Source organism: Mirounga leonina, unplaced genomic scaffold (assembly GCF_011800145.1).
Source record: "Mirounga leonina isolate KUSES-001 unplaced genomic scaffold, KU_Mleo_1.0 Mir_173, whole genome shotgun sequence".
NCBI classification, from domain to species: domain Eukaryota; kingdom Metazoa; phylum Chordata; class Mammalia; order Carnivora; family Phocidae; genus Mirounga; species Mirounga leonina.
Genome location: NW_023270447.1, coordinates 76,697,337 through 76,720,455, shown reverse-complemented (window position 1 = coordinate 76,720,455; position 23,119 = coordinate 76,697,337). Strand labels below are relative to the sequence as shown.

The 23,119-nt window shown below is 48.4% G+C and overlaps 2 protein-coding genes across 4 annotated transcripts; both read left to right on the top strand.

Annotated features, from left to right (window-relative positions):
* The first annotated feature begins 10,081 nt into the window (after positions 1-10,081).
* On the top strand, positions 10,082-16,600 carry PITHD1 (PITH domain containing 1). 2 transcript variants are annotated; one of them, XM_035019516.1, is made up of 6 exons: positions 10,086-10,350; positions 11,034-11,077; positions 11,435-11,512; positions 14,205-14,309; positions 14,999-15,107; positions 15,663-16,600. In XM_035019516.1, exons 1-6 carry the CDS (start codon positions 10,153-10,155, stop codon positions 15,762-15,764), a joined length of 636 nt encoding a protein of 211 aa, XP_034875407.1. In that variant the 5' UTR covers positions 10,086-10,152; the 3' UTR covers positions 15,765-16,600. The 2 variants fall into 2 exon arrangements, with proteins under 2 accessions (XP_034875408.1, XP_034875407.1); XM_035019517.1 differs by lacking the exon at positions 11,435-11,512 and having other exon boundaries at positions 10,082-10,350.
* Positions 16,601-16,696: 96 nt separating this feature from the next.
* LYPLA2 (lysophospholipase 2) lies at positions 16,697-23,098 on the top strand. Of its 2 annotated transcripts, none has more exons than XM_035019515.1 (10): positions 16,697-18,731; positions 20,213-20,315; positions 20,608-20,639; positions 20,771-20,836; positions 21,306-21,353; positions 21,456-21,526; positions 21,669-21,742; positions 21,819-21,920; positions 22,024-22,197; positions 22,285-23,098. In XM_035019515.1, the coding sequence occupies exons 2-10, from the start codon at positions 20,238-20,240 to the stop codon at positions 22,333-22,335; spliced, it is 696 nt and encodes a 231-aa protein (XP_034875406.1). In that variant the 5' UTR covers positions 16,697-18,731; positions 20,213-20,237; the 3' UTR covers positions 22,336-23,098. The 2 variants fall into 2 exon arrangements, with proteins under 2 accessions (XP_034875406.1, XP_034875404.1); XM_035019513.1 differs by having other exon boundaries at positions 22,006-22,197.
* Positions 23,099-23,119: the final 21 nt, after the last annotated feature.

The following is a 23,119-nucleotide window of genomic DNA, read 5'->3' as shown; positions in this document are numbered from 1 at the left end:
TTTGGTCCCAAAATGTAAATACAATTTTCTATGTTACTTTTTTGTGGTAACTACCAAGATGAATATTTTAATTAGATAAGTTATATGAAAAGGAAGGAAAATTCCATGTCTAAATAAAAAAAACAAACAAACCCATATACTGTGTTCTTCTTTCCTATCTCCCTTATTGTGTCTGAGAATGGCAGTTGGTCACCAAGTGTCTGGTTCCTGGGCTGTGAGGTGGAGAGCTTAATCCCTGGACCTGGACCGGGCTTCATAAAGGACGTTGGGTTTCTGTAGCAAAGCGGGCCTGGGGGATGGGAATCTGGGGAGAAGAACCCTTGAGCAAAGGGAGGAACCTCAGATGACAAGGAGTACCTCCTGGCACTGAGGCATTAACCCCATATTACAAGCCAGAAGCTGGGGCTCAGGGGTGAAATAATGCAGCCAATCTGCAGCGAAGGTAAGGATGTGAAACCCAGGTTCTCTGGCTGCAAAGTGGGTGCCACTCCACCTGCCAGTCCCTGGGGGGTGTGAAGGACCCAGGTAGGTCTCTTCAGTCTTACACGGACTTGCCAATGAGAGCATAATGACAATTAACGCAGAAAGGTCATGTCAGCAAGAACTTAAGGCCCTGGCTGAGCTGCAGGAGCTTCAGCCTTTCACTAGTGGAGCCCAGGGCTTGGTTGCAGCCCCTGCATACATTGGATTGTATCTTTATTATGAACTGGGGGCGGGAGGGGGGACTGAGGGAGAGAGAATCTTAAGCAGACTCCGCGCCAAGCAGGGAGCCCAACACCGGGCTGGATCTCACAACCTTGAGATCAGGACCTGAGCCAAAACCAAGAGTTAGACGCTCAACCGACTGAGCCACCCGGGTGCCCCTATATTGGATTGGATCTTAATCAAACCTACAACATCTCCCAGAAGCACATTTTTAGTCTCTCCTAACGAGGGCATTCTTGGTGTATGGACTTAACTTTCCCCAGCCTTTACTGGATCGAATACTCACTCTAAGAAGTTACAATGCATTTGAGGTAAATTATGGAACATGGTATCTGATGGATGATTTTACCTGGAGTTTGTAAGTTAGCACCTTGTCCTTTACTCATTAATTCAACATTTGCTGAGCCAGAACCTAGATTAGACCCTGGGATACAGAGTAGCACACACGTCTGGCAGGCAGTTAGGTAAGAGTAACTGGCCTCACTGGTTCTGAACCCACCACTTGGCAGGCACCGCTCTGACTCATCCACATTGTCTCGGTTATCACGGTATCTTTGCAGGTAGGTGGTCAGGGCCCCGTTTTTAAAAATGAGAAAACTGAAGCACAGAGAAATCAAGAATGCCTGCAAGCTCACACAGTCGGTGAGCAGGGTGCTGTGTGCTGGCCCAACTCCCAAGCACATGTTGTCAGTCACATTAAACCATCTCTACAATCACACGCACCCGAGTTAGGCCGAACGCCAATGCAAAAAAATGCCCTAATTGTTGCGACCAATGATTTCTTCTCTTTGCTGCACATAATTAATGCCCAGAAGAACCCTCTGGCTGGCTTATCACCTTGGCAGATGCCCCCCTTCACAGACTTTCTCCCTTAAGGTTCCACATCCACTTCAGTCTCTGATGATTTGCCCAAATGGTGAAACAGGCAGTTTGTCCTCACAGACCCCCAGACTTCTCTTTCTGTGATGCCTGCTGTCTCAACCCCTTTCAAAAACCTCTGGGGTGGGTGGGAGGATGGGTTAGCCTGGTGATGGGAATTAAAGAGGGCACGTTCTGCATGGAGCACTGGGTGTTATGCACAAACAATGAATCATGGAACACTACATCTAAAACTAATGATGTAATGTATGGGGATTAACATAAGAATAAAAAAATTAAAAAAACAAAAAACAAAACCTCTGGGGAAAGGGCAAGCCATTAAAATTGTATATCACTATACCTGTGTTTCTCAAGTATAGAATCTCTGGGGTTGGGGCCCCAACATGCACATTAAAAAAAATAAAAAAAAAACAATTCTTAAAATGTTCATTAAAAAGTTCGAGAACTGCTCCGGCTGATTTGCCACAAATAGTTTACAAGCCCTTTGCAGCTGGCCCATGGGTCAGTGCTGGGAAGTTTGTACATTCGGTCGCACGGCACACACTTTGCCCCCCACCCTGTGTCACTGAATCAGACAGACATGGTCCCTGCCTTCCTGGATCTTCCCTCTAGTAGGGGAGGCAGTAATCAGATTACTGCACCAAGCATTAGCTAAAACATAGATTTCTTCTGGGCCCCACTGTGAAATCTGTTCAAATAGGTCAGAGGGCCTTCCCCAGTGATGAGCAGCCTGGTTTGGAAATGCCTAGTGTAGTGGAAAAACTATGCATGAGCTTTGAAGAGAGGTCCAGGTTCAAATCCTGTCTCCACCATCCTTTAGCTTTGTGACACCTCTTTGACTTAGTTTCCTTGCCTGTAAAATGGGAATAATGACACCCCATGGGAATTCTTGTAAGGATTCGGTGAGAGAAAGGGAGCTCAATACGTTTTAATGTCCTTCCTTCATTCCCTCGAAATGTGGAATGAAAGGAAAAGCTTTATTTCCTATTGATGTGAATTGAAGCTTAGGGTCACAAGCTGAGCACTATTTTGAGGTCAGCAAGTCCTTCCTGATAACTGAAATCCTAGTCTGTGCCCCAGACAGGGTCATTCAACTTTTCTATTTTTGGACTCCTATCTATTCTTTCAGGTCCCTTACACTATAGCCCCTAACAACCACAAAAACAGCAGACTCTACCTAATTCCTTATCTCAGGAATCACAAACTCATATGCCAGGAGTTTGGTAGAAGATAATAGCGGGGGTGGGTGGAAACAGGAAATGAAAGCTATTTACCTAGATCCACCAGATTGTCTCAAGGTGGAAGGCAGGGCCCAGTGCTGCCACATCCTTGGAATTTTAAAGAAAAGATGGAAATCTAGAATTGTTTGTTTTTTTTTTTTAGAAATTTTTTTTAAGATTTTATTTATTTGAGACAGAGAGAGCATGAGCAGGGGGAAGGGATAGAGGGAGAAGCAGACTCCCTGCTGAGCAGGGAGCCTGATGCGGGGCTCGATCCCAGCTAAACCGACCGAGCCACCCAAATAACCCCAAAAATCTAGACTTCTTTGTAAAACTTCCCAGCTTTTAAAACCCTGAGCCACAACTGTATGAAACAGATCAGGAAACCTATATGAAGTGGATAATTCTCCAGAAAAAAAAAAACAACTTAGCAAAATTGACTCTTATAGAGATGTCAAGTCTAAACAGACTAGTTACCACAGAAGAAATAGGAAAGCAGTTGTAGGGCCTCCCCTGTAGATGGTTTCACAGGGAAATTCTTCCCCCCTTACAGTCAGATAATAGCAATGCCACTTAAACTATTCCAAGCAATGCAAAGGAAGGAAAATGCTATTGAAGTTAGCATAACACTGACATGGAAACTGGATAAAGATTGAACCAAAAAGAAAATTACAGACCAATCTTATTTATGAATATTGACGTGATTATCCTAAATGTTAGCAGAATCTAACAGCATATTAAAACAAATAGGGGCCCCTGGGTGGCTCAGTCAGTTAAGCGTCCGACTCTTAGTTTCAGCTCAGGTCATGATCTCGCAGTCATGGGATCAAGCCCCACATTGGGCTTTGCACTCAGCATGGAGTCTGCTTCAGATTATTCTTTTCCCTCCCGCTTATTCTCTCTCTCTCTCTCTCAAATAAATAAATAAAATCTTTAAAAGAAAGAAAGAAAGAAAAAACAAAGAAATCATGCCTAAATGGGGTTTACTTAGGACTGGCAGGATACTCAGACTATTAGGGTAGGCTGGGAAGTCATTCTCAACCGGAGATGATTTTGCCCCTAACAAGACACTTGGCAAAAAATGTTAAACATGCCATAGCACACAGGACAGCCTCCCAAAGCAAAATATTATTGGGCCCAAAATGTCAATAGTGCTGAGGATGGGAAACCCTGCACTTGGTTGTGTTAGTAACAGCTCCAAATCTCAGTGGCTCAAAACAACAAGGTCTGTTTCTCACTCACATTACATGTCCTTTGTGGGGCTGATGGGGCTCTGCTTTATGTCATCCGCACTCGGGGACCCGGGCGAAGGGAGACAGCACCTGTGCTCCTAAGATTTTCAGGACAAGTGAAGAATACTGCACTGGCTGCTAAGCTATGTCCAGAAGTGACAGCCATCATTTCCTCCATGTTTCACTGACTGCACCTAAATTCAAGGGGATAAGGAAGTACAATCCCTCCAGATGCCTGGACACAGAGAACTGGAAATATTTGCTAACAGCACCAAAGACTCCCAAAGCATTTACAACAGCCTGGACCCTCAGGTAATCCGCAAGGCCACCCAGCTTCAAATCCCACACTTCCTGGCTGTGTGCCCTTGACCAAGTCACTTAACCTCTCTGTGTCTCTGTTTCTTCCTCCAAAAATGGGGAAAATAGATCAACCCTGCAGAGCTATTATACAATGATGTAATGAGTTAAAACGTATAAAGCGCTTAAGACAGTGCCTGGCACATAGAAAGTGCTCAGGACATGTTAGCCAAGATGTTGATGAATAAGGGGAAGTACCCCACATGGAATGGGCTTTTAGTAAAGGATTGTTGTTATGACTGAAGCTTTGAGGGAAATGAATGTCCAAGGTAACCCAGCTGGTAAGTTTAGCATGGTGGTTAAGAGACTGAGCTCTGGGGTCTCACCTTGGCACTCAGAAATATTGTTATTTTGTAACAGTAATTAACAGTAATGTTAATTAATATTTGGAGAAGGTTCAGTGTGGTTAAGAGTATGGACACTGCCTGGGTTTAAATCCTGGTTCCAATAGTCATCAGCTGTGTGACCTTGGGCAAGTCGCTAAGCCTCTCTGCACTCTAGTTTTATCATCTATAAAATGAGGATTATAATAGGACCCCTGCAATTATGAAGATTAAAACACAATATAAGTAAAGCCCTAGGGACCTTGTGGCCAAGTGTTTGGCACATTATCAGCACCATGTGGTTGTTAGCTATTATCTTACCACACTCTCAGCTTTCCACACAGAGGCAACCAAAAGTAAAAGAAAAACAGTTCGCTTCTTCCAGCCTAATTAAGATGGGTGAGAAGACACAAATTTAGCAGTCCTTGAACCACAGAAATGTTGCCAATGAACCTGGGAATGAGAGAAAAAAAAAATTGGAAACTTTTCCTACCTGCCTCAGGAGTCCTAGAAGTCAGTGAGAATTTCCATTTGTTCTCAGTCATCCCTGCAGCATAGGAGTTCAAGAGAAGGGAGAGGCAGAGTAAGTCCAGTAAGCAGAGGCAAAAGGGCATCATTTCCAAATCAGAGCTAAATTACTCTGCAACTGCTGGTTTCCCCCAAACCCGGCCCCCCTTTTAAGCAATTGCAGTTTCCCATCCAACCAGATGGGGGCGTTGAGTCAAAAGTCTTGCTCTTAGCAACAGTAAGTCACTATTTAATTGTTTTCCTACTGACCAGATGTTGTTCCAAACATTTTCCATGCATGATCTCATATCACCCTCACAGTAAAACCCTACAGAGTAGGTGTTCTTATTATTCCCATTTTATATATGACAAATCTGAGGAAAGTAACTAAGCAACTTGCCCAGCAGGCCACACCTAAGATTTCCAGGACTGGGGCAAAAGTACGCATTGAGGCATACCTAGAAAGTTATAAATGAGGGGCGCCTGGGTGGCTCAGTCGGTTAAGCGTCTGCCTTTGGCTCAAGTCATGATCCCAGGGTCCTGGGATCGAGCCCCACATCAGGCTCCCTGGTCAGTGGGGAGTCTGCTTCTCCCTCTCCCTCTTCCCCTGCTCATGTTCTGGGTCTCTCGCTCAAATAAATAAATAAAATCTTTTTTTTAAAAAAAGTTATAAATGGAGTTCATGAACTGTTCTATAAAATACAGTCTGTTGGGCTACCTTGAAAAATAAACCTTCACAGTGACCTGGAAGGCCACATCCAAATTTCTGGGCTTCTCGGAGTTCTACACTAGAAGGTAGTGGAGGGTGGAAAAGCAGGACGGTAGCCCCATGCCTGCTTCTCTTTATACCCCTAAGTGCATTTCCCTGCAAGGGGCCTTGTGCACATGTGTGCAGATGTCCTAACCTGTATGCTCACATTCTGTTCTAAGGTTTCAAAACTGAAAGGGTCCATCAGGTATCCAGCACAGTGAATCACAAAAGAGCCACAACAAAGCACAACATCATCACATTTCAGAGTACCAGGGACCAAGAGAAAAGCTTAAAAGTTTCCAGAAAGGGAGCAGGGGGGACATCCATGCAAAGAATCAGGAATCAGAGTGGCAGTGTACTTCTCAAAGCTAGAAGAAAACAGCAATATCTTCAAAATTCTAAATGAATTTTATCTCCAGTTAAATTAAGCATATGAGAGGGGTGCCTGGGTGGCTCAGTTGGTTAAGCGACTGCCTTCGGCTCAGGTCATGATCCTGGAGTCCCGGGATCGAGTCCCGCGTCGGGCTCCTTGCTCGGCAGGGAGTCTGCTTCTCCCTCTGACCCTGCTCCCTCTCATGCTCTCTCTCTCTATCTCATTCTCTCTCAAATAAATAAATAAAATCTTTAAAAAAAAAATTAAGCATATGAGAAAAATAAAGACATTGTCAATGGTCACTTAGCATGTATGGTAGTGTGGTGGCCAGCCTTTAATGAGTTTTGTCTCCTGCTATTTGTACCCTGACACAGTTCCTTCACACTTCAAATATGCCTGACCAATGGAATCATGGGATATTCCAGAATTGATAATATGTGATTTCTAAGGCTAGCGCATAAAACACATTGTGGTTTCTACCTTGCTCTCTCTGCTTTGGTGAAAGCCAGCTACCATGTCCTAAGGACACTCAAGCAGTCCCATGGAGAGGTGTATATGATAAGGAAGTGAAACCTCCAGTCAACAGCCTGAACCAACTTGCTAGCCATGTGAGTGCGCCATCTTGGAAGTGGATCCTCCAGCCCCAGTCAAGCCTTGAAAGACTCTAGTCTCATGAGAGAACTGAGCCAGAACCACCCAGCTAAACCATTCCCAAATTCCTGGCTCAGAGAGACTGAGATAAATACTAACTTGTTTTGCCGTTACGTTTGGGAGTAATTTGTTACACAACAAAAGATAATTAATACAGATATATTGGGGAGGACGGGGAAAGGAGCCACAGCATTTTGTAGTTCTCTCAATCAGAAGGTGCAGTCAATACCTCCACCCTTGAGTTTGGATATGGCCATGAAACTTGTTTTGGCTGATGGCACATTAGCAAAGATTACAGGAGCAGACAGTTAAAAGTGCTCATGCAGTTGGGTCTTCCTTCTCTTGTTCCTAAAAATCCGTAACTGCCACCACGTGACTAAGCTCAGGTGGCCTGCTAGAGGCATATAGCCCCGCCGCCTCAGCGGAGAGCCAGCATCAACCAGACATGTGAGTGAGGCCATTCCAAATTATCCAGCCCAAGCCAAACTGGCCCAGAAAAGAAGTGCCCAGGTAGTTTACAGAATTACGAGTATAATGCCTGGAACCTAGTGCTCAATAAATCAGTAAAGGATGACAATGATGAGAATGACAGGAAAGAAGCCAAAAGTGAGTAGTTGTCTTGGGTAAGGCCTGTGTTAGTCCTGCAGTGGGACATCGTCTTCCCAAAGAAAGGCTTCTAAGTGTATCATTCAATTAAACAAATATTTGCCAAGCATTTACTATGTGCCATGCTCCTGGCCTGAAACCGTGATTGCAAAGTAGAAATAATTCGTGACATTGTGCTGTTCTGAATCAGAACCAAGCTCGCCTATTTCACAAAGAATTGAACTAGGACATCAAAATATTTTAAGTAGGGGTGCCTGGGTGGCTCAGTTGGTTAAGCGACTGCCTTCGGCTCAGGTCATGATCCTGGAGTCCCGGGATCGAGTCCCGCATCGGGCTCCCTGCTCGGCAGGGAGTCTGCTTCTCCCTCTGACCCTCCTCCCTCTCATGCTCTCTGTCTCTCATTCTCTCTGTCTCAAATAAATAAATAAAATCTTAAAAAAAAATATTTTAAGTAGGCTCCACGTCCAATGTGAGGCTTGAACTCACAACCCTGAGATTAAGAATCACATGCTCTACTGATTGAGCCAGCCAGGCACCCCAGACATCAAAATATTTTTATTTTTATTTATTTTTTTAAAAAGATTATTTATTTATTTATTTGACAGAGAGAGAGATAGTGAGAGCAGGAACACAAGCAGGGGAAGTGGGAAAGGGAAAAGCAGGCTTTCCGCTGAGCAGGGAGCCCGATGTGGGGCTCGATCCCAGGACCCTGGGATCATGACCTGAGCCGAAGGCAGACGCTTAACGACTGAGCCACCCAGGCGCCCCTCAAAATATTTTTAGAGTGGAACTTAACCAGATGGATATTCTGGGTTGTATTTCACCAGCCCCCAGTCTTGTCTGGACACTCCAGAGCCAGACATGAAGGGCAAGGGATATCCAGAGTATCCCATAACACTCTCTACATCCTCTGTCTTTCCCCTGCCCCACCAGCAGTTAAGAACACATTCTACTCTGAATCCAAAATCATTTCAACTCTAGGGGTGCCTGGGTGGCTCAGTCATTAAGCGTCTGCCTTCGGCTCAGGTCATGATCCCAGGGTCCTGGGATCAAGCCCCACATCGGGCTCCCTGCTTGGTGGGAAGCCTGCTTCTCCCTCTCCTACTCCCCCTGTTTGTGTTCCCTCTCTCACTGTGTCTCTCTCTGTCAAATAAATAAAATCTTTTTTTTTGTAAGATTTTATTTATTCATTTGAGACACAGAGATAGAGAGAGAGAGAGCACGAGCAGGGAGAGAAGCAGAGGGAGAGGGAGAAGCAGGCTCCCCACTGAGCCAGGAGCCCGATGTGGGGCTCGATCCCAGGACTGTGGGATCATGACCTGAGTCGAAGGCAGACGCTTAACCATCTGAGCCACCCAGGCGCCCTAAATAAATAAAATCTTAAAAAAACAAAAACAAAATCATTTCAACTCTAAACATTGGCTTCCAATTCTTTTGACTTCAACCCAAGATATGAAAAACACTTTATATTGCACCTGAGTACACAAACCTGAAACTGAAACAAAAGTTCTATAAATTGAGACTTAAAAGTGTGATACATTCTGAATTTTTAAATTATATACTATTTTATCTTTTAATGCTAGTCACAATCCTCTAAATGGGTTTTAAGACCCATTAATGGGTCACAACCAGCCATTTGAAAAAACTGCTCTGACATGTCCCATGGCAAGGGGATTTAAAAGATCATCTACTCCAATCCTTGCACTTTACAGGTGGTAAACTGAGACTCAGAGAGGGTAAGTCACTTGCCCAAGGCCACATAGCTAGGAAGTCTGCGGTGCTTAGATTTGAACCAAGACGTGACTCAGCTATTGAACTTTTACCATGTGTCAGCCACTGTGCTGAGTTCTCTAAGTTCATTATTTCATGTAATACTCACTGTGATCCTATGAAACGTATTATCATTCCTACTTTACAGACGAGAAAACGAAGTCTCGGGGTGGGGAAAATGACTTATTCAGAGTGTCACAGTGTTAGTGGCAGACCCAGGACTTGTCTCCAGGTCCGGTCGTCCGTGAAGCCTGCGCTCGACCGCTAAGCCCACTATGAAGAGAGTGGTTATGAAAGTGAGTTTGTGAGCTCTAAATGCCTGCAGTTGCACATGTGAAGCAGCGATAACGTAGTGCTCCCAACCCTTCAGGGCCTTATCACTGCGCACGCTTTCCTCGACCAACTCCCAAAAAACGCTGGTGGCAAAAGAGCATAGACTTTAGCTTAATGAGGAGGAGGATTCGAATCCCAGCCCCATCATTTACTCGGAACGCCTGCCTAATCTCTCTGCGCTTCAGTTTCCAGACCTCAGTAGCGGGGAGCGCGATAGCATCGACTCCAGGACTGACTCCCTGGCACCTGCAAGCGCTTGTCAAGCGTCAAACCCTTTCCGAGCCCCGCCCCCTTTCTCCCCGGGCGCATGCGCCACTCAGGGGCGCCTTTTACGACGCGGCGGCGGCGGCGGCGCGCTTGGCGGCCGGAGCGAAGCAGGGCGAGCGCGGCGCGGGCGGCGGCGGCGGCGGCAGGGCCGAGGGGACGCGCGGGGGGCGGTGTCGCCATGTCGCACGGCCACAGCCACGGCGGGGGCGGCTGTCGCTGCGCCGCCGAGCGGGAGGAGCCGCCCGAACAGCGCGGCCTGGCCTACGGCCTCTACCTGCGCATCGACCTGGAGCGGCTGCAGTGCCTCAACGAGAGTCGTGAGGGCAGCGGCCGCGGCGTCTTCAAGCCGTGGGAGGAGCGGACCGACCGCTCCAAGGTGGGCCTTCCGGGGCCTGGGGCGGGAGGGCGAGGCGGGGACCCGCGCGGGGCCTCAGGCCTCCTGTGTGCCCTGTCGGCCTCAGTCCTGCTGTTAAAAATAACGACAGCCCGCTTGCCAAGGGCTTTCCCGTGCCCATCACCTGCCCTCCCCCTGGGAAGAAAACAGGGTCGAGTCTCCCCATTTTGCAGATAGAGGAACTGAGGCCCAGAGAGGGGAAGGGGTGGTTTGGCTTTACACGCCAATATTCTTTTCCAGAGCTTCAGGGGGTAGCGGAGGATGGCCATGAGGGCGTTTTCGCTGTTTGACTGCTAGTCCCAATGGCTGCCTGATCATAATCACCTGATGAAGACCAAAGACAGGCTAGGCAGATGAAGCGTGTTACCCTTTCTAGAGCATTTACCACCATGGGGTCACAGAGCCGTTTGAAAGCTGTGGACCCCATAGGCACGGATTTTTACACACAATTTGAGGAGGCTAGTTGGGTCTGGAAGTTCATTCACGGGCTCCCCATTTAAGGACTATTAACTTATTAGCATCAAGTTAGTAAGTGCTGGAAAACCGAGGGAGGTTGACCATTTGCCTTGCACTCCGGTCATAGAACAGGGTTGGAAGATGCCTGAAATTGTAGGCTCTCAGCAAATATTTGTTGCTTTCTCCTCCCCATTCCCCATCCCCTCCAGTTTGTTGAAAGTGATGCAGATGAAGAGCTTCTGTTTAATATTCCGTAAGTATCTCCTTGGTGTTTGCCTCAGGCTAGATAGGCTGTACCCAGTTGTCTTCTCAGGATTCATTCATTGGTGTGTCAAGGGCACACATCTGTTTCTAGAAATGGGGGAAATTACAGTGTGGTGGTTTTGAGGAGGAAAGCATAAAGATGTATCTGTTGAAAGATAACTGAGGAGTCAAGGTAAATTTCTTAGAACTGCAGAATGCCAGAGGCAGACAGGATCTTAGAAACGTTCTGGTACAAGTCTGACACATGAGTAAACTGAAGCCCAGAAAGGGGAAGGGTCTTGTCCAGGGTCACACAGCTACGCAAAAGTTCATACCCAAGTTGACAACTTCTTTTGCATTCTGGCAGATTTACAGGCAATGTCAAACTCAAAGGCATCATTATAATGGGAGAGGATGATGACTCACACCCCTCTGAGATGAGACTGTAAGTGGCGCGAGGGCTGAGGCTCTCAAGAAGCTAGTTCTCTTTTCTGTGGTAGCACTTTATTCCAGAATGACACACTTTTTTCTTTTTACTGGGTTAAATATTCCCTCCCCCCCTGAAAAATCTTGGTTTTGTTCCTCATCAGAATACACTTATCTCTTCCTGAATTAACGACTTTTTTAGATTAAGCATCTTTAGGGCCAACAGCTTGTGTCTTTTCAAAGTACTTGCTTTGGCACCATTCATCCAGAGAGCATCCTATAGATGCCAATTGTCGATGACTTTGCAGTTTTCTTAGTAACCCAACTGCAGATCTCAAATGATGGTTTCTACTTTTGGGGTTAGTTTCCAAATTTACCTTTGTTACTTCACACAGTTAAAATCTTTGCGTGTGTTTTGTTGACATGGAATTACTGAGTGTGAATGCCCTTTAGTTGGCAGAGTTCTGTATACCTCTTGCAACACTGGATCTGTTGCTAGCAGGGTTAATACTCCATTTTTGACAGCTTGCCTTAGTCCAGCATAGCCTTCCTAAAAGAAGGGGAAAACTTTTTTGAGTGCTGGAGAAAAAAATACCAGAAGAACTTTATGTTTAAAAAAATTTTTTCCTGGGTGCCTGGGTGCCTGGGTGGCTCAGTCGTTAAGCGTCTGCCTTCGGCTCAGGTCATGATCCCAGGGTCCTGGGATCGAGTCCCACATCGGGCTCCCTGCTCGGCAGGAAGCCTGCTTCTCCCTCTCCCACTCCCCCTGCTTGTGTTCCTGCTCTCGCTATCTCTCTGTTAAATAAATAAATAAAAAAAATCTTAAAAAAAAAAAATTTTTCCTGAAAAATTGGTCAATTTGAGAGATTTAAGAAATTGATACTATTTTTGAAAGTTGGAAACATGAATTTGAAAGCAAACCCACATATTTAATCATGTTAAGGAAACCATATGTTTACTTGTTTACTGGGGAGATGGATTGGCTTGAGAAAACTAGAAATCTGTGTTGCATTGTGTTTAAGAGTGGGCTCTGGAATAAACTGCTTGGGTTCAAATTCTGGCTGTACCGCTGGTTAGGTGAATGACTTTGGGACATCTCTTTATCTCAGTGCTCTCGTATGTAAAATGACAGTAGTAATAGTATGAACCTCATAAGATGGTGGAGAGAATTGAATGATACATAACATGTGAAGAGCTTAGAATAAGTCTGGAACATAATAAATGCCCAAATTTGGTAGGGCAGGTACAAATACATAGCCCTTGGTTCTAAGCGCTTTACATACGTTATACTTTATTAGATCTATGCCATTAAGTAAAAAAATTTTGCTTATTCAACTGTGACATGCCACTGACACATCTAGAAAAGTTAAATTGGTACTTAATGAAATTTAAACACAGACTATGTGTTAGATGATTTTAAGGAATTGTAAAATTGTCAGTTTTTGTAAAATGATATCCTTTTAAGAGTGGTGTTTTAAGAAGTCTTTACATTTTAGAAATACATACTAAAGTATGAGTGAAATGAAATGTTTGGGATTGCTTTAAAATATCAAGCACAAACAAAATGGGGGTGTTAGGAAATAGGCATAATGTTGATTGTTGAAGCTGAGTGATAAATAAATGGAGATTCATTGTATTTTTCTCTGCTTCTGTATATATTTGAAATTTTCCATGGTAAAATTTTAAAGTATATGTATCTTAGAATTGATTCAGTTTAATCTCATCATTGTATGGGATATGTACTATCACTATCCCCACTTTATAAATGAGGAAACAGATACAGAGAGGTTAAACCACTTGCCCAAAATTACACAGCTGGTAAGTGACAGAGCCATGCTTTAAACCTAGAAGTCTGGCTCCAGAGACACTGCTTTTAACTACAGTGCTACACTGCCTCTCATAATGCTACTCATAAATATTCACTGTTATTATTCTGTGCATCATTCTTAGAAACACTTTGAAGCAAACATTTGCTTTCTTAAATTACATGCATTTTGCTGCCCCTAATGTCTAGGCCCCTCTTGTGTGGGTGTGTTAATAAAACACTCTAGAGATGGTGGGGGTGTGGCTTAGGGCTTCAGAATCTTTGAGTTACAGAGGAGACAGCTGTTTCTTAGATATTTCTTTGAAAACCTTTTTCTTCATTAGCAGTTTTATTTGACTTTCCAAAGCTCGTTGTGAGTTGGCAGCGCTTTATGCTCTCTTCAAAATGGAAACCCCCAAATTGTATTTCTTTATTTTTTTAAAAAAACTGAAGAGAACTCAATATACAGGCTAATTTTGAACACAAAAATTGCTTGAGCGTTAAGTTACCTGCTTTTATCTCTTAACTCTGTTTAATAGGTTTCTGCCAAAAGTATTTTTTCTCCCATGAGTAAGCTGGTTTATTTAACCTCCTCAGCTTGGTCTGAATGTGCTGAGTTGCTGATTCTCTCCATGCATTTGCTGCACGTGACCTGATTTGAGCCTCCTCTTTGTGTATTGCTTCTCATGTGATCTTAACCCACTCAAAGATGCCACTGGCTTATGTTGCAGTTCTCAGCCCTTGTTGGTTTAAAGATATTTGTGTATAAATGCCATTAAAATGCCATTCCTAAAATTTGATCTCCTTTTAATAAAATGGAAGGCAGTTGAGTCAATAAGAAGTTTTGAAAAATATGCACAACGTGATAATGCACATTTCTTGATTTTTCTTCCCTTTCCTTTCTCAGGTACAAAAACATTCCACAGATGTCCTTTGATGATACAGACAGGGAGCCAGATCAGACCTTTAGTCTGAATCGGGATCTTACGGGAGAATTAGAGTATGCTACAAAGTAAGCACTTGGCCTGTCTCCACTCTCTGGCTTCTGAGGAACAGCAGGTGTTCATTTGCAGTGAACATATATGCATTAGCACTTACTGAGCTTGCAATTTAATTTTGGCCCATTTCCTGCTTTCTTAGCATGAGAAACGAGTTAAAACAGTGGAGGAAACTTGACCCTTGGCTTGGTCAATTTTCGGCAGAGATGCAGTGCAAGCCATAGACTTGTTAAACTTGTAAGCAGTTGACATCTGATTGATCTCCTAGGATGGTCTTAGGAAAGATGTTTTCAGAATTCCTCTTTGCGTAGTGGGCTTACAATAGGCCACGTTACCCAAGACCACCTTATGTCTTCACTGGTTCTTTTTCCTAATGGTAAGGTTGGTGAGATCAACACCGAACTTGCGTTAGAATCCCTGCTTGGTCATATAGCATTTCTCATTCTTGCTCCTTGAGGGCAGGGCAGTGTTGACTCATTTTTCTATTCCTATTGCCTGGAGCAGGACCTGGTAGATGCTCAGGCAGTTTCCACTGAATCAATTCTTGTGCAAAAGAGAAGAGTGATACAGAAGAGCCAGAGTGTTCTCTGACATTTACCTGGGTTTTAACACAAGTTGGAGCTAGAATTGTTTTTGTCCTGGTGGTGAGATAGTCATTGAACTCTAACCTGTGTTTTCTCTCCCCATTCCTTTCATTCTCTAGAATTTCTCGTTTTTCAAACGTCTATCATCTCTCAATCCATATTTCAAAAAACTTCGGAGCTGATACCACAAAGGTCTTGTATATTGGTCTGAGAGGAGAATGGACTGAGGTAAGAAGGGGCGGGAAGCATGACTACCCCCCAACCCCCCTTCCCCCGTGCACGTACATATGTGTGTGTATACGTCTGTATGCTGTGATATGGGCACTCCAAGGAAAGGAAAAAAGAGCAAGTGAGATACTACTTACTTCCAGTCTGTGTATAATTTTTCTTGGTTTCATTACTATAAACAGTCCATCTCTCTTGACAGGCTGTAGGTATTTTTAAGGGAGTTGAAATAATACAGTTGATAACAATTCACTTCTTTCACTTGGAGATTCTTTTCTTCATTTGACATTTTTGATAACTGTTCTTGTTCCAGGCACCCAGAGATAAGATAATAAACAAGACAGATAAGGTCCTCTTCTCGTGGTGGCGCCATAATAGCGGGGGAATGAATCTTTTAAGTTACGGGGTGAATCATTGATAATGATCTTTGCAGTCTTCCTAGGATAAAAGTGTCAAAAGGGGGAAGAGATGACTTCCAGAAATGAACCTGAATAAGGACTACTCCAGTGTGTGGTCTGGGAAATGGCCAGCTGACCCAGCCTCTCACTTTTCTTGCAGCTTCGCCGACATGAGGTGACCATCTGCAATTATGAAGCATCAGCCAACCCAGCAGACCACAGGGTCCATCAGGTTACCCCACAGACACACTTCATTTCCTAAGACTGGCCAGGGCTCCCACAGAGGCGCTGTGTCGGTGAAGATGTACAGCATCCTGTTGGGGAAGACAAAGAGATAGGGTTCCAGAGAGAGTTGGTGCCACAGCCTTTGCCAAGCTTTGTCTTTGGGGCTTGCTGCAGAAACCTGGCCTATGGAAGATACCACACCACCAGGGAGGGTAGTGTGGGTGCTGAGGGACAATCGTGGTTCTCTAGGGCCTAGAAATTGAGTCTTGGGCTGGGCAGCATCTGGCAGTCATTGGATAATGTCTGCCTTTCCAGTCAATGTGGCCATGGGATCCCAAGTGTCTTGTTGCTTTGTGGCAGGATTTTTGTGTGACTTTTTTTTTTTTAAATGGAAACTATTTCCTGGGCTGCAGTAAACTTTCTGAAGCCTCAGCATTGTGTTTCTATTAGCCATCAGGAGGGTCTCCAACTAGAAATACTTGTCCCTGCTTGCTCCTTCTTCCTGTCAGCGTTCAGCATTCTTGTCAAGTTGCCCAGCTTGGAGTTGTCTGTCATGTACTAGTGTCCCATGGTTATAGCTAGAAGAGCAGGAATCTCCTGATGATGCTTAATAGCTTGAGGAGGTCTTTTTTTCTTACTGCCTGGGTAAGCAGTCTGGGGAGAGCATGGGCATCATTTCTGTGTTTGTGAGTTATCCTGGTTGGATAAGAGTGGGACTTAGGTAAGATTCCCCTTGGGACATCCTTAATGTTTATTAGCTTCTAACTAGTGTCGTAAGCGCAATGCCAGAAATTGGAGATCTCAGTTCTTCTGTTCATGGCTTTTTATTCACCGTACCTAATAAGCTTCCTAATAAATCTTTGCCGGACTTAATGTTTGTATATTCTTTTGATTTCTTGGTAGTACTGATGAAACTTTCACTTTACTGGGAACTAGTATGGAACTTTGAAATTTTTTGTTGTTGTTTTGTACTAGGTAGGTCATAGTGCCACAATGATACTTAAGACTAGATCATTTTCTTCAGGAAAGGTACATTGGACTAAAAACTCCTACACCCACCCACACTTTGTAAAGAGGAAGGTGAGGTTACAAACTGATGTTCCATTTCTCATGAGAGGAAGTAGCGTTTACAAAATGGAGGGACATTTACAAAACAAGGGAGAACAGATTCCTGAGCTCACCAGAAGAAATGAGAGCAAGGAAAGTAAGTGAGCAGCACATGTGGACCCAAGACTGGACTTAAATTTTGTAAGTCAAGACAGCAACTGGAGACAATTTAAGTATCTAAAATGAGGGGATTTGAGATGGTCAGTGTTCTCTCCTTTGCAGAAATAGAAACAGTGAATAATGGGAATTAGTGTTGAATCTCATCCTCTTGAGAGAATTCCTCTGAAGTGTTGGCCCACACTTTCTCCAGCCTGTCCAAGGGAAAGCGTGCCACCACCAAGCTTTGTTAAGCCCCAAGATTTCTAAAATGTAACCTGAAATCAACCAGAGTGCAAACGCAATTCTTGATGCACTAAAGGTCCTACTCCTCAGCCACAGCCTCTTTATTTCAGTTGGATCATTTTGGAGATTAAAGGCTATGTTTTAAAATTTGGAGTAGGAGGAAAAATAAAGTTAGAAATCTTAGAGCAGACTATCCCTTCATTAGTTCCACTAATTAAAGCCTAATCACAGGCAGGCCCTGGGACTGGGCTTCTGAATTTGAAGCTTCACTCTGAAGAATTTGTTCAAGAACTTGAAGAAGTGCCCCAGGGTCCCAGGTGATTGGGGGTGCAGGAGGAATTGTTTACTCTTCTATAAGCAGACCTAGCAGGGCTCCTGGGGCGGTGGCTGGCAATTATGTGGTCTGGGCACACTCATCCCTTTCTGACATCCAGTCTGGTTCTTTGGCTTGTTGCAGTCCTCAGGACTCCCAGAGATTTCCTGCTCAGATCCTGGTATTTTAGGCTCTATCTTTGTGACCTGTTGAGCACTTAAGACAAACTGCCTCTCAGCCTGGAAAAGTGCTTGGAGTTCCCAAGTTTACTGATTTCTTTCAGTTCAAAGAAAACTACTGTAGGTAGCAGCATCACTCATTTCCTGTTTGCAGATGCCCACATAGTCCCTCAATTCAGTTTGCTTCCCCTTCCAGCCTTTCTGTGGACCCAGAACGCGTTTCCACTTTATCAGTGCAGCAAGGAGGAAAATGGGGACAAAACGAAGGTCTTTTTGTTCTTAACAAACTGGAGCTCATTGATGGTATTGTGTTCACTGTCCACGTGGCATTGCTTGTTGAGGGCAGAGCTAAGACAACACTGCCTGTCCAGCTGTCCTGCTGTGACCTGTGTTGTTTTCCCGGGGTTCTTTTTAGTCATTAAATCCCCACACTGTAATTTTACAGGGTATAAAGCATATCCACACGACCTCATTTGAGCCTAACAGCAGAGCTGTGAAGTAGGCAGGGTGGTATTTATCACCGCGTTACATGGCTCGGGAAGCAGGTGCAGACAGGCAGCATTACAGTGTCATCCTGAGATTGCTGTTTCCTTCCGCTCCCTGAGCGTCCGTTTCCTCATCTTTAGACTAAGACTGGAGGACTGGATGGGCTCTAAGGATGTCTTCAGTGTATGAGGCCATCCAGCCAGTGCATGATCCATACGAAACTATGCTAGTGTGAGGGGTGCCTCTCCCTCCGGATAGCTTCCCTTTAGGAGGCGCATGGGTGGTGGTAGCAGGCGGGAATTACCGACGCGCTGTCTAGATTCTGCAGGTGACTCCGTGGCTTCCTTACGGGGAGTGGCCCCGCCGTATCCAACATGGCAGCTCCTATCTGGCGGATCGCCGACGCCCACTTCCGGGTTCCGTACCGCTGGCCAGGCTACTTCCGGCAGCGCGATGGCTGGGTTCCCGGGACTCGAACGGAAGTTCCGGCGGGGGCGGCCGAGGGGGAAGAGTGTGTGTCTGTGCAGGAGAAAGAGGAGAATCGCCCGAGAGGTCTCGAAACCCCCAGGGAGTAGAGGTACCCTCGTCCGGGGCCAGCCGGCGGAGGGAGGGTACGGGCGGGGGCGGGGGGAGGAGAGACCGGACCTCCGCGGGGGTCCCGGCGAGTGGGGAGGGGACCGCAGTTGTGAGGGATGGGGGTGGGGAGTCAGGGGCGAAGAGGCGCTGGCCGGTCTTGGGGACTTTGGGGGTAGAGTGGGGCAAGAAGGCGTCCGGCTGTGATTGGAGGGACTTAGGGTCGGAAGTGGAAGATCCCATGGTGGGGCTGGGGCTCCCCGGGGTCAAAAGTAGAACGCCCCTTTGTGGGCGGGAGAGAGGGTCCTGGCTCAGGGTAGAAAATGTCACAGTAGGGAGGGGGCGACCCTTGGTCAGGACAGACGTTCCTAGTGTGGAGAGTGGGAGACCCTGGGTTAGGGTGCAAGTAGTTACTCTGAGGAGCTTCCTTCCCTTGTCGGGGGGGCGGGGGGAGGCATCACTTTGAGAGGGAGATCCTGGGGTGAGAGGTGGAAGTCTCCCAGCCAGGAAGGAAGGGAATCCCAGCTTAGGGCGGAAGATGCATCCCCGTGTGGGAAGAGGGACCCCGAGGTCAGAGGCGAGGGAGCCCACGTGGAGTGGTGCACTCAGGGTCAGAGATGGAAGGTTGAAGCCGGTGGGGAGGGTGCTGGGGGGTGGGCACCACTCTGAAGGGTAGGCGCTTAGGGGCAGGTAGCTTCTGGGGACTTGGGAGGATGCGAAGGATGGGGAGGAGCCAACCAGCCTCACATTCTTTTGTGTGTTCGGGAGTCCCAGAGCATGGTCAAACTGGGGGACCTGGTTGGATTCGGTGGGCGCTAGCGGCAGCAGGGAGCACCATTCAGTGGGGCGTGGGGCGCCAGTTACAGGGTGGGTAGTGGGCCGCAGTCTGTGTGCCTTCTGGGGACATGGGCAGCCCCTGGGGGCTCTGGGAATGGCTGAGCCAGAAACTGCTTGTGAAGGCTGGGTGGGGGCTGGATGTCGGGGGGTGGGGGTTGGAGAAAATGTGCATGTGGGGGGGTTGGGGGTAGGGGCTAAAAGCATATCTTTCTGGCATTTTTCTCCCCTTCATTTCCCAGTAGGGCTGGGAGTTGGGGAGGAGGGAACCCGGGGCTCTATTAGAGGCATGATGATTGGAGAGCAGGGAGGAGGCAGTTAGCGGGGGGACGACAGCAGGGGATGCCCTGGCTCCCCTCCCCCACAGCCCCTAAGCCCTCTCTCTGCCCTTCTGGGTCTCCAGCAAGCTCAGGCCGGAACCAGGGACACTAGGGTGGCTTCCTCTGCTTTTCAGCCCTGGAATGGAGGCAAACTTCCTCCCTGCTCTGGCCCGAGACTTCTTGCCTGCCTTTTCTTGGTGCCCAGGACAGAACCAGGGTGTTATGGGGCGCTGACATTCTGAGAGGGCCCTCGGTTTGAGGCTCTTCTCCTGTGTCAGGAGTCTCTCCCCTGCCTGGTCTTGCTCGTGACCACTCCCCCGAATTTGCACAGGCCCCAGCCGTGGAGCCTGCAGTGTATGTGTGGTAACACCATGTCTGTGCCCCTGCTCACCGATGCTGCCACTGTGTCTGGAGCTGAGCGGGAAACGGCCGCGGTAAGGGTCCTCCCCTGCCCTCAGCAGCCCCCGGCCCAGCCCCTGGCCCAGCTGGGGAAACTGGCTGGAAGGGGTGTGGGGGAGAATGGAGGTGGCACAGTTGAGAAGGGAGCAACCTGAAGCCAGGCGGCAACGGGTTAATAGCCTGTTTGGCTGCTGCAACGGTTCCCCCCCCCCCCCAGGTCCTTGGGGGCGCAGGGGGATGGCCCAAAGTTGGAGGACTGAGGAGGAATGAGAGCAGGGTGGTGGTGACTGCCCTCTTCCCACGTCCCCATGTCTGACCCTTTTTCAGGTTATTTTTTTACATGGACTTGGAGACACAGGGTGAGTGAGTTGGAGAGGGAGGAGGTACTTCCTTGGGAAGGTGGGGAAGGGCCCGGGGGCAGGATTAGGGGGCTTGCGCCCTCCCTCTCCTCTTCCCCACATGGGTGCCGGTTTTCCCTTCCTTCCTATAGGCACAGCTGGGCTGACGCCCTCTCCACCATCCGGCTCCCTCACGTCAAGTACATCTGTCCCCATGCGTGAGTGTCACCCCAGCAAGGGAGGGGCTGAGGTTGGGGATCCGCTGGGGGGTGGTCCTGTGGTCTCGGGCCTGTTCTCTCCTGTCAGCTGCATCCTGCGGCCTGAGCCCAGGGCAGTTGGAGGTGCCATTTTCAGCCTTCACTCCGGTGGAGCTCGCAGCCCCAGCCCCCAGCCCTAGGCCCTCCTAGACCAGGGATCCCCTAGAACCAGGAGATCCTGTGCCCCTTCCCCCAAGTACTCACCCACTAAGCTGGAACCCCGTCACACCGAGTGTCGGGCTCTGCTTCTCTGCTGGTGCCCCAACCACAGCCTCCAGCCCCACGTGGCAGGTTGCCTGGCAACACCTTAAACACAGGCCTTGCCTGCTGGGAGGGGCCCCCCAGGGGCTACTCTGCCCCCTCCTGGCTCTCTGCTGTGGCTTCCTCATCCCTTCTGCGCATGATGGCCCTTCTCGCTGCCCCTCCCTAGACCCCGGATCCCTGTGACACTCAACATGAAGATGGTGATGCCCTCCTGGTGAGTTGGCGGGGGGGCGGGGCGTGGGGGAAGGATGGGAGCTGAGAGAGCTGCAGGGGCCTGGCCAGAGTCTTCCAGGAGCCAACACCTCTCCTCCCCCAGGTTTGACCTGATGGGGCTGAGTCCAGATGCCCCAGAGGACGAGGCTGGCATCAAGAAGGCAGCGGAGAACAGTAAGGCCCCAGCCCCTCCTCAGCATCTGCCTTCCTCCCCCTCCATCCCCCGCCGCCAGCGAAAGCGTTGGGCAGTACCTGGCTCCCTTCCCTGGGCCCCCCAGCAGCTTTTCCCCTACCCAGTCATGTCCCCTCCCCCCAGTCAAGGCCTTGATTGAGCACGAGATGAAGAACGGGATCCCTGCCAATCGAATCGTCCTGGGAGGCTTTTCACAGGTGAGGGGGGAGAGAGGGGGTGGGGGCTGGTAGGTGAGCTGTGCCCTCATGACCGCTCATTCTCTCCTCCCTCTAGGGTGGGGCTCTGTCCCTCTACACGGCCCTTACCTGTCCCCACCCTCTGGCTGGCATTGTGGCATTGAGCTGTTGGCTGCCTCTGCACCGGGCCTTCCCCCAGGTGAGTGTCTCCACGACCCCACTCCTGCCGTTTGAGTCTCCTTGTGGCTTGGGGCTTGTGCCGAAGCATCGGCTTTGCCCTGGAGGTCTTTTCTGGCCCACAGGCAGCCAATGGCAGTGCCAAGGACCTGGCCATCCTTCAGTGCCATGGGGAGCTGGACCCCATGGTTCCAGTACGGTTTGGGGCCCTGACGGCTGAGAAGCTCCGGTCCGTTGTCACACCCGCCAGGGTCCAGTTCAAGACTTACCCAGGGGTCATGCACAGCTCCTGTCCTCAGGTCAGTGATGAGGGGCCCCGTCCTACTCCCAGCCCTCTCCCTCCTCCCTCCAACTTGGAGCCTCTCACAATCCCTCCTCACCCCCAGGAGATGGCAGCTGTGAAGGAGTTCCTTGAGAAGCTGCTGCCTCCTGTCTGACCGGAGGCAACGGCCCCCAGCGCAGTCCCCCAGCTCGTGGGGGTCCAGCACGTGCGGCACCATCTTGGATCTGAGCCGGTCGAGCCCCTGTCCCCACCATCCCTGACCTGCCCTCTTCCCATAGGCCTCTGGGGCAGGCAGGCCGAGGCCTGGCTGTCTGCAGCAGGGGGCAGGCCACCCACTTCCCCCGTGGCCCTGGAGGCGGCCCCCCTGGCAGCAGTATTGGACGGGCTGTAGGCAGCGGGAGAAAGGGGCCCAGCCGCTGACCCACTCACTCAGGACCTCACTCACTAGCCCCGCTTTGGGCCCCCTCCTGTGACCTCAGGGTTTGGCCCCACCTACCACTCCACCCCCAAGTGATTCTGCCCAGATAATCGTGGGTCTCTCCTCCTTCCCTCCAGCTGCTTCTCAATCATGAATGTGTCCGTGGCCCTGGGCCCCCGTGCTGCTGTGGGCTACCTGCCCCTGGGCAGGGGTGTTGGTGAGGGGGGCAGAGTCCTTCGAAGGGGGCCTTCCCTTAGCCTCCCCAACGTGGGGGCTGGGCCCTGCCTCCCTCTTACCCTGCTCCCCTGCAGGCCTGGAGCCTGCAGGGCTGGACTGAGGCTCAAGGTCTCCCCCAGCTGTCCCACCCCCACGTTGTCCCCACTCTAGGGCCAGGGGAGAGGTGGGGGAGGAGTTGTGTCTTGTCTTCTGTCTCCATGTGGTTTTGGGTGTTTTTCTTGTTGTGTCCTGGATTCCGATAAAATTAAATTGCTTCAACTCTCAGGCTGGATGATTCTATCCA

What these genes read in the sequence shown, in the direction of transcription:
- PITHD1 (XM_035019516.1), top strand. Translation starts at nt 10,153, where the DNA reads ATGTCGCACGGCCACAGCCACGGCGGGGGCGGCTGTCGCTGCGCCGCC. An exon ending in GAATTAGAGTATGCTACAAA is followed by an intron (nt 14,310 to 14,998) that starts GTAAGCACTTGG and finishes TTCATTCTCTAG; the next exon opens with AATTTCTCGTTTTTCAAACG. An exon ending in TGAGAGGAGAATGGACTGAG is followed by an intron (nt 15,108 to 15,662) that starts GTAAGAAGGGGC and finishes CTTTTCTTGCAG; the next exon opens with CTTCGCCGACATGAGGTGAC.
- LYPLA2 (XM_035019513.1), top strand. Translation starts at nt 20,238, where the DNA reads ATGTGTGGTAACACCATGTCTGTGCCCCTGCTCACCGATGCTGCCACT. An exon ending in AAGATGGTGATGCCCTCCTG is followed by an intron (nt 21,354 to 21,455) that starts GTGAGTTGGCGG and finishes CTCCTCCCCCAG; the next exon opens with GTTTGACCTGATGGGGCTGA. An exon ending in TCCTGGGAGGCTTTTCACAG is followed by an intron (nt 21,743 to 21,818) that starts GTGAGGGGGGAG and finishes TCCTCCCTCTAG; the next exon opens with GGTGGGGCTCTGTCCCTCTA.